At 39.4% G+C, this 12,218-nt stretch overlaps 3 protein-coding genes across 3 annotated transcripts in view; all 3 read right to left on the reverse strand.

Moving 5' to 3' along the window:
* LOC109833870 (ATP-dependent RNA helicase SUV3L, mitochondrial) overlaps positions 1–4,391 on the reverse strand; it is a 5,951-nt gene extending 1,560 nt beyond the window's left edge. The window contains 2 exon segments of the mRNA XM_020401714.1: positions 1,993–2,636; positions 2,639–4,391. Of these exon segments, the coding sequence (XP_020257303.1) occupies positions 1,993–2,636; positions 2,639–4,168 (2,174 nt within the window). The 5' untranslated portion in view covers positions 4,169–4,391.
* On the reverse strand, positions 6,191–8,923 carry LOC109833871 (pentatricopeptide repeat-containing protein At2g02980, chloroplastic-like). Its single transcript, XM_020401717.1, is given in 3 exon segments — positions 6,191–7,304; positions 7,621–7,806; positions 7,808–8,923. Coding segments are annotated over 3 exon segments (1,794 nt in total). The 5' UTR covers positions 8,402–8,923; the 3' UTR covers positions 6,191–6,290.
* LOC109833872 (DNA ligase 1-like) overlaps positions 9,019–12,218 on the reverse strand; it is a 5,086-nt gene continuing 1,886 nt past the window's right edge. The window contains exon 2 of the mRNA XM_020401718.1: positions 9,019–9,492. Within this exon, the coding sequence (XP_020257307.1) occupies positions 9,169–9,492 (324 nt within the window). The 3' untranslated portion in view covers positions 9,019–9,168. The remainder of the gene's footprint in view (positions 9,493–12,218) is intronic.

Genomic DNA, 12,218 nt, shown 5'->3' on the forward strand with positions numbered 1-12,218 from the left:
CAAACAAAACCAAACACACCCACACCCACACCCACACCCAGAAAAATAAAGGAAAAAAAAACAAAACAAAAAAATTAGGCCTCTCCATGATAACCTCTTCCAGCAAAAACTGGGACATTGATCATGGCTTCATCAAATCACACACTCCATCTCTCCTTATCATTAGACATGGGCCGCACTAAGCAGAAGAAAACTTGGACCCAAAAGCTTACTTTCAACTTCATGTGGAACCCAAGAAAGAATAATAAAAACGAATGAGGCTCAAAGGTATGTTTAGCTCATAGGTATTTCTAGGCCCAGGTAAAGAAAAAAAGGGTTAATCTGGGAGCTAAAAATCTCTACATTATTTTTTCATGCAAAAGAGCAATTATGTGTGGATTTATATCCTATCCTCAAATAAAATTTTAAGATCTTAAAAATTATTTTAGAAAGAATTTTATTAAACAGATAATTATGCTATCATAAGTTAACTTATACTCTCTATCTCATTTTTATTGAACTAATTTAATTTTCCTTCAAAATTCGTTTTACCAGTATCTTCTTAACCAACCATAAAATTGAATCTTATTTTATTTGGTTTTTCTTTTCCTTTCTTTTTCTTATTTCCTTACCTTTTCTTTTCATTCACATTCTCCCAAACCAACACAGCCTTACTGATTACCTCAGACCACTCATTTCAATGTTGCTTTCCTATTACCAGTGATATATTAAAAGAAAATCTGTTTGTGAAACCTTGGAACTCCAGATCCATTAGCGATCAAACTTCTACCACAAACTAACTACAAATGTACAATAGATGTCTTTGCTGCCAAAATCTGCATTCCAAATAGAAAAAGGAAAGACAGTTCCTTACATTCTTCTCCTGACCTCCCAAAAAGTCAATTAAGCTACAATTTCTAACATAAGCTCCAAAAATTATCCTATGAAGTCAGATCAGTACTTTAAGGGGCTGTTTGGTTCCCTGTTTTTAAGGGAAAGTTTCTCTTGAAAGCCTGCCAAAAATGCCAAAAATGCCAAAAAAGTCACTTTTTGACAGGCTTTCAGCCAAAATCTTCTTTTTAGAGGTGATTTGGGCTGAAAGCCTGACAAAAAGTGACACTTTGACAGACTTTCAAGAGAAAAAATTCTAACCAAACAGCCCCTAAATGCTTCTGTAGTATTGTATCCACCTGTTCCTTTATTAACCACTAAACAACAATAAAATTATTATGGAAAAAATTTTGTGAACATGACATCTCAATATCCTTTGTTCACTCTTTTTATATATTTAACACAAGTATATCAATTGATCCTGTTCACTGTTGATGTCCATATCTAGATTTTAAAAAGGGACAAAAAGCACTTCTTTATGTTGCACAGCATCAAACACATTGGGTATGGAATATAATGAAGATTATCGCTTGGTATCCCTTGTTGTCTCTCGTTTCCACTATTTATGTAACCAGTATATGAATTGACCCTGTTGATGTCCACAGCTAGATTTAAAAGAAAGAAAAAAAGAAATAAAAAAACTAGTATGGAATATAACGACAAATATTAAAGTAAATAGAAAAAAGCTTCTTCAAATCCTTTTTTCTGACAAATAATTGGCCAGGTAGATGCAAAGATAAATTTGCAATGGATTACAATTAAGCATATTACGTTGGCTAATCCGAATAGATACTATATCAGATGCAAGGTTAGATTATATATCTCTGCCTAGTGACACCAACCAGAAAGCAAGAAATTTGAAGAACAAAATGTCCTTGCCATCTAGTTGAAGAAGGGAGAAGATTATAGTTTTGTAATTACAAAAAAAAAAGGTATAACGAAAAGGTACAACAACCATATAAATTGTCGAAGAAGTAACGTGAGACTAAAATGTAGCAAGTGATGCCGTGACAAGATGACTAACTCTTGAGGACAAACAAAAATGATAAGAGGGGTATATTAAATTAAAAAATTGCATGAAGTATAATAATCAAGGAACATTTCACAATTGTAAAAACTCACCGTTTAAATGATTTGATAAGTGACCTAGGTCTTTCAAAAACAGGCCTCCTAGAGGAGTCAAGTTTGCGAATTGTTTTGGACTCGGATTCATCACCCCCTTCTTCTAAACCACTCGGGTGAGGTTCTTCCTCATAGTGATTTTGGCCCCTTCCCTGTGATCGTGATCCAGGCTTCCAACAAGCTTTAGCAAGAGACTTGTTAAGCAAATCAGCAATGCTTACTGCCATAGTCTCAGCCTTTTCCACATAAGGAAATGTATCCTCCTTGAAGTGATATGACAGCCACAAGTACATAGACAAAACCTGATGCTTCGACTCAAGATCCAAAAGCTCTGCATCATTTCTTGCCGAACCCTTTGGCATCCCCATAGCTATGCTGACTGGTCGCTTCTCGCTATACTGAGAAGCAAACTTCAGCAAATGGAACATAGCTTTTGGATCCCTAATGTTAACTGGCGCAAAGCAAAAGTTGAACCTTTCCTCAAGAGAAAGCCCCTGTACCTTCTCTAACATGTTTGCTACTTTCCTAATGTTTTCATGCTGGCACAAAAAGTAGTACCCATCGAGCCTGCAGTTATCCCTAAACTTGTCTAGTAACTCACAGAAAGTAGAAGTTGGAAACTGCGCAGCAAACAACTCGCACTGTGCTCAAAGAAGGCGAAAGAGACACAACCTTTTTCACTTCCATCAAATGGTTGTTGCAAGCATTCAATCAAATAACTCAAATCATCTAAAAGAAATGTGGTCACAAGCCCATCAGGGTACACACTCCCCCTTCGCCCTGCTCGCCCAGAAATCTGCTTCACTTGAGAAGCAGGAACAGGCATCATCTTATCTCCATTATACTTTGCCAAAGAATAGAAAACAACCCTTCTAATGTTAAGATTCAATCCCATACCAACTGCATCACTCGCCACAAGAACATCATACTCATTATCCTGATCATTAAACAAACTAGCTTGCTGCCTCCTTGTCTCAGGCGGCAATGCTCCATAAATAACACAGCACTTATGCTTCGTAAACCTCTCGATCGCCAACTTCACCTCGAAAATCTCCCTCCTTGAGAACGCAACAATACAATCACCAGACCTAACATTCTTCAAATCCCCCAATAGGCTCTTTGCCTCAACCACCAAAGGCTTAAACCTCTCATAACTATGCACCCTAAGCTCATCCCCAGTCTCCTTACAAATCCTCTTCACAATCTTCAACACGCTTGGGTCCCCACATAAATGTATCTCATCAGCCTTCAATCCAAGCAAAGCCCGAGTCCAGGCATACCCTCTTGTAGGATCCGTCATCATCTGAACCTCATCGATAACCGCCACATCATACAGATCCTCCGTGGAGACCATCTCAATAGTACAAGCAACATGGTTCGAGAAAGGGAAAATCTTCTTCTCCTGCCCTGTAAGTAAACTACAATAAACGCCTAAAGAATTCACCTTGTCGAAGACCTCCATGGCGAGCAGCCTCAGCGGGCCACAATACACTCCATTCTTCACCTCCATGAACCTCTGTAGAGCATTGTACGTCTTCCCACTATTCGTGGGGCCGCAATGGTATATGATCCTCCTCTTCATCGCCCGCGCAAAGGGGAACCAAGTATGGGGCTTGGTCAAGTCAGCAGTCTCCATGAGTTTCTTAAACTGCTTGAGCTCGTCGGCGAAAGCGTTAAGACAGTAATCGAAGAATACAGGGAGGAGGAACTCATTGGGGCTTTCGATCGAGGAGACGTGATCGAAGAGGGCGAGGGAGCAGCGACGGAGGAAGAAATGGCGGAAGCTTTTGGCGGCGGTGGGGAAGAAGGAGGAGGGGATGTAAATGGCGAGGGACCGGTCGGAGGTCCACGGAGAGCTTGTGAAGGCCCTGAGGATCGCGGAGAGGGATTCCCATTGGCGCTTTGGGAGGATTTGATGGGAATCGAGGTCGACGTTCGAGAACTCGGAGTAGATTGATTTAGGGTCGAAGGTTTGGGGTTGGACCGTCGAGGTGCAGTAAAAAGGAGGTTTTTGGAACTGGGGAGGTGAAGCTAACCCCAACCTCAATCCTAATTCTAAGTCTAGCCCTAATTTGGGGTGAGAATGAGGGAGGATTGAGTGGAACTGGGGGTGGAGGGGGAGGAAAGGGCGGAGCTTGGAGAGAGTTCGAGAGCGGAGGAGGAGAGAGGAGGCCATTGATTGATGGAGGAAAGAAGCTAGCTTGGGGCAGCGACCATTACAGAGAGAGAGAGAGAGAGAGAGAGAGAGAGATTGAATAATTAGGGTTAGGGATTTTGAGGGGAGGAGAGAGAAGAGAGGAGGAAGTAGCGGGAGATTTGGGGTTCGGAGGACCAGGGCGGAGTTAGCAGCGGTCTAATTGATTTCCACGGCGGTTCACTCTTGTTCAGGGGTTTGTTTCCTTGTTTGAGGGGCTAGATAACCAAGAGAAGCACCGGCTATATTGCACTTTACCCCCCAAGAGTTTCGCCCTGAGTTGCATTTAAATACCCTCAGTTATAAACGCCCGCACTTAAAATACTTTAAAGTTCCAAAATTATGCATGTAAATACCCCTAAAAATTTAAAATGTTGAACGTTGACGCCTTCTGTTAGAATATTCAAAGAATAATCTCATGTGGCACGTCACATAGTATTCTAATACATTTATGTATCATCAAAGTTTATCGAATCTATAATTAAACCGTCCCTGTGCTATATTAAATGAAGGAGGGCATTTTCGTTTTTTAGGAAAATTATAACGATGTCGAGGTTTTTTAACAGAAAATATTTTGGAATATTTAAGTGCATATGTTTACAACTGAGAGCCCTTTATAAATACAACTTAGGTGAAAATGTAGGTTATTTACGAAAACACTTTTGTTATATCTTTTGTTCTAGGACTAGTAGAGTATCTATTACATTTTTTGGGCATTAACATGTTCCCATGATGCGTATGTATGTTACCTTAGGGGCTGTTTGCTTGCCAAAAAAAGAAGGAAATCAAGGAATAGGAAACCTATTTTCTTAAAAAATTGTTTTATAGTTGTTTGGTTGGCTAAAAAAAGAAGGAAATCAAATAATAGGAGATGAGATGAGATGAGTTGTCACCGTATTATTGGATGATGTGAGTGATTTTTTAAGAAAAGTTATTTTGAGGTTGTTTGGTTGGTTAAAAAAGAAGGAAATCAAAGAATAGGAAACATATTTCTTATAATAGGTTATTCTCTTGTGTTTGGTTCATTCTTAAAAATAGGAGATGAGATGAGATGAGATGAGTTGTCATTATATTATTGGATGATGTGACCCACACTTAAGGAAATCAATTTCCTTGTTTTTTTGGAGGAAATGGGTGGAGATGAAATGGAGATGAGATGAGATGAGTTGTCACAATATTATTGGATGATGTGTGTGATTTTTAAAGATGAGATGGGATGGAGATGAGATGAGTTGGATGATGTGACTCATTTCTTTTGTTTGGTTTATTTTATTGGATGATATGAGATGAGTTGTTGGGTGAAAATAATATTTTATTGGATGATAGGGATGAGTTATTGGATGAAAGTAATATTTTATTGGATGTTGTGGGTAAGTTTTAGGGATGGAAATGGTGGAAATTGAACTTTTGGAGATTTCCAAGTTACAATTTCCTATTCTTGGTTTTTTAGAAACCAACCAAACAGCCCCTTAGTATAATTATCATGAAACGATATTCACACCGTACACGACATGTATTAGATACTGACACATATCATATACTTCTTGGATAATTCTATCGCGTATCATACTTCTATTAGATATCGATTCTCATTGGACACTCCTAGAATAAAAATCTATGTTAATAGTACAAGTCAAGTTAGGGAAAATTGAACCCGTCAGTTTAAAGAACATTAAAGACTAATGTCTACATCAACTAGCCTGTCTGTTCTAGCATTTCAATTTTTTCTACACGACAAGAAAATATTGTAGACTTTAGGGCTGAAAAATCATAAGAAAAATATCATAGAATAGGATGAAAGTGTAAAAAGTTTATAACATTCACTCACTCCGACTCATATTTGAAAAATAACTATTTATTTGAAAGATGTAGCCACAGCACACATAGATGTAGTTAAGTTTAATCATAACTGTCAATTTATTTTTAAATAAACTAAAATGTGTTGTTGAAAAGTAGAGTTCCTATTTATTTTCTACGTGGTGGTGGAGAATTGGAGAAAGTAGAAGCATGACAATTGCAAAATGTAATATAACCCTGTCTTTGTCAGTTTTAGGATTTTAGACAATGTGGTCCTAACATCAACAAAAAAATGAAGAACAAATCACTACCAATAATCCCCACAAGAACAAACCCCACCTTCAAAATGATGAAACCTATTAAGATCCCTAAGCACAATCCTCCTCCCATAAACCATTGACACCATTTTCGCCATTGAATGACAATCTCCACACACTCTCAGATTCTTCACGATCCTGATCGTAGCCCCTGGAGCGCTGCTCATAAGCCCAAACGCAATAGCCAACTTCTCACTGTGATACCTCAAACTGATCTCCTTCCCCTCTTCATCCATCCCCACATGGAACACCTTTGAAGTATCAGGCGCGTACCCAACAATCTTCAGTTGCTCCACAACCTCATCCACCATTTTGTGCACCTCCCTCGACCTCGGATGCTTCCCATCGCCAGAAAAGAACTCGTGCACCGTGTTATTAAGCTCTATCGAGCTCACTCCTGGCACCTTGACCACCCCTCTCTCGCTCATTAACTTCCTTATTTTATTCACGTCGTCTAATCTCCCAACAGACGCACACATGTTCGATAATATAACATAGTCTCCTCCATGGGAGTCATCGAGCTCTGTGATTCTATCAAACACGAGCTTTCCAAGATCGATATTGCCACGAGCTCCACAGGCAGACAGTAGAGTTCGCCAGAGGATCGGTGTTGGCTTGATTGGCAGCCTGTCGATGAACTCAAAGGCTTCATCAAGTCGTCCCGCACGAGCTAGCAAGTCCACGATGCAACCATAGTGCTTGATCCCTGGCACGATGTTATGTGTTTTCTTCATACTGTGGAAGTAGTCTAGGCCTTTGTCGACCATGCCTGAGTGGCTGCAAGCGTATAAGACACCGAGGAATGTTATGCCATCGGGCTTGATTCCATCGTGTAGCATTTTGTCAAACATGGAGATGGCGATGCTCCCGTGGCCATGGATTGCGTAGGCAACAATCATGGCCGACCAGGCTTGAGTATCCTTCGTGCCCATCGAGTGAAAAACATCGATAGCGTCCTCCAAGCTCCCGCACTTCGCATACATATCGATCAAAGCTGTATTTACCTACAATCACAAGTTTATATAAATATTCATTATCTGGGCTGTACTATCATCAAATTGAACATACTATCTTTATAGTTCTATTCTTGCGGATAGAACCCCTGAAAGGGTTCAACGGTCGCAGATAGACCCCCTGAAAGAGTTCAATTGTCGCAGATAGACCCCCTGAGTTAAAATCTATCTATGTTCTTAGATATACCCCATGGAAAGGGTCTAAAAGTTCTACCCAGGGATCTATCTGCAACAATAAAACCACAATAAGTCTGTCAGCAATCAACCCTTGATTATAAAATCTTTGAGGAACTCAAAGACCACTCACCTTAACATAAGAACCAAACCCGTTTTTCTTCACATAATCATGAATCCACTTCCCAAGCTCAATCGCCCCCAGCAACGCGCACGCCGACAACACACTAAGCATTGTCACGTCCGTAGGCCTCATCCCCTTCCCTTGCAACTCCCTAAACAACGCAAGCGCCTCACTCGGCCTACTCCCCCTCACACACACAAGCCATAATCATTGCATTATACGAAACAACACACTCCACATCCCCTCTCTCAAACAAAACCCTAGCTTCCGTCAACTCCCCACACTCCCCATACATATTAATCAAAGTGGGCCTAACAAACCCATTATCCGCCAGCCCAAGCTTCATCGCGAACGCATGGGCTTGTTTACCCACATCTAGGGTTTTTGCACTGGCGCAAGCTTTGAGGAGAGAGGGGAAGGTGTAGTTGTCCGGAGTTATGTTGGAATTGATCATTTCGGCGAAGAGGGAGAAGGCGATGGAGGGGGTTTGAGAACGAGAGTAGCCACGAGAGAGGGTGTTAAAGAGGAGAATGGGTGGGTCGGGGATTGTATCGAACATCTGGTGGGCGTAGGAGAGGGAGGAGGGGGTTGGGGTGGAGGTGAGGTGGGTGATGAGTTTCGTGAGGAAAGGGAGGTTGGTTTGGAGGTTGGATTTGATGGCTACGGCGTGGAGTTGCTGGATGTGTTGGATGGAGGTGGGGTTCTGGAGGGTTGAGGGTTTTGGGGTTGGTGGTGGTGGTGGGGTTTTGGCGGGAGAGAGGGGAGTGACCGTTGGGGTTGTGGTCGTCATCGGTACTCTGGATTTTTTGAATTTGAGAGGCAAAGGATCGGGGGAGAGAAGGAGATTGGGGTCCTCGTCTCTTTCTTTCGTGTGTGATCCTACGTTTTCCAAGGAAAATATCTTCCTGTACCTATGTTTTTTGTTGCGTTAGACTGTAGCACATCTGGACAAGACTCCAGAAAATATGAATTTTTTTTTCCCCAATAAAAATGGCACGCGATGAACATGACGATCTGCCAATAAAAGAAATGTTATATAATAATCGCCCCTTAATACATGAACTTCTTGTTTCTCAAAATCAAATATTCTTCTACAATTTCTGCATTCAAAATTTCAAGTAACTAGACTAATTAAGAAAAGAACCCAAATAGCAATATGCGCCTCTAGGACGCATTTGAAGAAAGAGAAGGCATCTTAAGGTTGAGACGTGCAATGTGTAGAGATGATCATACAGAATATTTCGTTACACTCTCTCCTGAATTCCTTGCTCAAGTGTGATACGCATTTTTTTCCTTTTTTTTGGTGGGGTGGGGGAATTGGGGTTTGGTTTGAGTCATTAAAGGCGCGCCCGTTCAGATAGAAAACAAAATTGACCCCTCAGCATCACAATCTCTGCAAATCCTCAGTATTCAGACATGGAAAATCTCTTTAAGCCATTAATCATCAAAGGAGGATCTAAAACCCCCTATGATATTATGTTCCCAAATAGTAACATAAAACTACAAGCTCATGAAGTAAATAGCGCAAATATCACCGAAAATAAAGGCTAACAGCTCTCACTTCCTAAACCCACCTCTACCTCTGCCTCCACGACCACCTCTGCCTCCGCGACCTCCACCCTTATTATGTCCCCCAAATTTCTTGCCATTGTTCCCACCCGATGCGGGGACTTTCATATTCTCTGGCAAAGGAAGAATGCGATCAACACATTTTCTGAAGCTGAAGTCATCGCTACTACCGTCGACCCTCACAAGGAAGAAGCAGCGGCTCTTCCACATTGGATGATAGCGGACCTGGAATGCTTGTATGCCTTCTCCAATCTTCTTGTCAGGTTCAGCATGACCTTGCTTGAGCAACTCCAGCAACACCATATGCTCGTACTGCAAGTTGATCAGTTGAGATCAGTAATGAAGATTGATGGTTATTGATATATTGTTATACAGAACAAATCCACGTAGATCAGCAGCCCAGATAATAGAGGTACAGCCTAGCAAAAGGATGATCCAGTAAAGCGATTAAGGTATCAGGACAAAGCTTATGACTGCTTCGATAAGGACTTTTCAGGGAATATATGGGTCCAGAATTATCTGAATCCATTGCATAACAAAGAACCCAAAAAAGAATCACATTTCATTGATCATATATATGCTTACGAATTATAAACCGACAAATGCAAATAAGTTACAACATAACACCTTAGATACGTGCAATATTTCTCAGTGCATATCATATAAAAATGTGAGGAAATGATTGTTGGCAATTACTAGTAAGATATGCAAAATTCACAAGTCATACAAGTAAAACATGTGCGTTTTATTAAAAACGTATTAAGAAGGACATATTGATCATTTGGTTAGTTTTACACGAAGACATGAACCACTTAAATCTATAAAAAGTAACCGATCAAATTATTTTGTGGTTCATTTCAAGTAGACAGTGTTCCATAATCGGAAAGCTGTTTCAAAGTTTAATCAGATTTAGTTTTCGTATAGAGTAGCTTGGGAAGGAAGAATAAGTAAGGTGCACGAACAGATTTTTGAACAGTCTGAGTATGAGATTTAATACCAGGATCTGTAATCAGGTTTTGGGATACCAAAGAAGGCAACCGATCTAGCAAAAATTTAATACAGTTAGCGACGATTAACAATATATATTAAGAAAACGGAACATTTAACATGGATATTTAGACTGACAAGAATGAAATGTGATGATTACTTTAAATTGCCAACATTAGATCCTTAGATTATCTATAAATACTACTGAGAATTTAACATAGAGATTTAGACTGACAAGTGACGATTACTTTAGTTGTCAATGTTAAATTCTTAATTATCTATAAAGGTTGCTGATCGCCTGGCACTTGTAAGAAGATTAACATAAGAGATTATAAAAATCTCTCCAACCACTAATGTGTAAAATTGGCACATGTGCGGAATAGAGCGTAAACGAACCTGAGATATGCAACACGACTCAGTCCTAGTTCCAGATCAAGATATTATTCTAGTATAAATTTTGTCCCAAGCAAATTCCAATTGTATGCCTGTCACTGACAACTATGATAGAATTTGGATCCACATGCCAATCAGTAATATCCCCTGAACCCATTTAAGAACCTAAAGCTACATACTATTCTTGTAATGGATTTAACCTAAGAGGTCCTAGAAGTTTATTGCCTGTATAGCGTGACCAGTTTGCACACTGTTCTCCCAATTTGAACTGTTTCCTATTCGGGATTGAATTACTACTGAAATCTTTTTGAATATAATCAAATAACAGAAGCATAAACAGCTAGAAGAAAGATAGTTTAGTGTCCCAAAAACACAGCAAGTCATGTGACAGAATGCTTCTAAATACAGCTCTTTAATTCTCCACCATTCACTGTTTAAGCAAGCCCACGCTATATTTTGTATGTGATTGTGCACGATATGGAAACATGGATGACAGCTTCACAAAAGGGGTACGGAATACTGAAGTAGTCCAAGATCAGCCATTAGGACACATAAATATTGTATATTTCCTGAGTACATGAAAGTTTGATTCTTATACGTAACTATCAGTGTTTCCAATGCGCGAGGCGCAATGCGGGGCGCAAAGTCCGTTTACACGCACATGCGCAAGGCGCAAGGCGCAATGCACGCGCCCGAGCGAAGCGAGGTGCACTCCAGACCACAAAAAATTTGAAAATATACAACATGAATGAAAAAAATATATATTTGTGAAATTTCATATAGAAAATGTCAAGGACTCAAGATAAATAAAATATATACTACCAAATCACAAAATAAAGTTTTAATCATTGAAGCAAACCAAGCACTAGTATATTGCATCACTAACAACTATATTGCTAAGTTTTATTTTCCTCTTTACAGGTTACAAATGGCGAATTAAGTTTCAACTAGTAGCACTACACCTAGCTCAAATAGCAAGAATCAATACTCACAGTCTCGCACAGGAAATCAAATAGTAGCACTAGTACTACATCAGTAAGCTTGAAAATTTTCAACAATTATGACTGATATGTATTAATAAGAAGCAAGCAATTAGTTCATAATATCATGACTCTACATATTGATATTAAGCCAAAGAAAAAACAGTTAACAATCAAGAGTGATAATAATAAAAAATTAAATTAAGAACTAACAACTAGGAGGAATAAGTTAGTTAACATTAAATCTCTCTTTGTAAGTTAGTTAACAATAAAACTAACAAGTTAAGAAGAGTGAACTTAATTAACAGTTTACACTTAACAATCAACAACTAAAAACTTAGATTTTAAAACATAAAAGAAAAAAGAAAACACCTGCTCGTTGTCCTTAATTAAGAGAACGGAAAACAAAAAGAAAAAAAAAAGAAAAGAAAAGAAACGAAAAAACATCGCTGAGGAGCAGAGAAAGAGAACGTAAAATTAAAAGAAAAGAAAAAAGAAAAGAAAAAAAGAAAAGAAAAGAAAAGAACAAGAATGAGAACGCAAAACGTACTTGCGCGTTGAGGAGAAAAGAAAAGAAAAAAAGAAAACGAAAAAAACGAAAAGAAAAAAGGAGCAGAAAAACATCGATGAGAAGAACGTACCTGCTTGCTGCTCGCCGTCACCGCTCGCCGTCGCCCG

The sequence above is a fragment of the Asparagus officinalis genome, chromosome 3 (assembly GCF_001876935.1).
Source record: "Asparagus officinalis chromosome 3, Aspof.V1, whole genome shotgun sequence".
Taxonomy (NCBI): Eukaryota; Viridiplantae; Streptophyta; class Magnoliopsida; order Asparagales; family Asparagaceae; genus Asparagus; species Asparagus officinalis.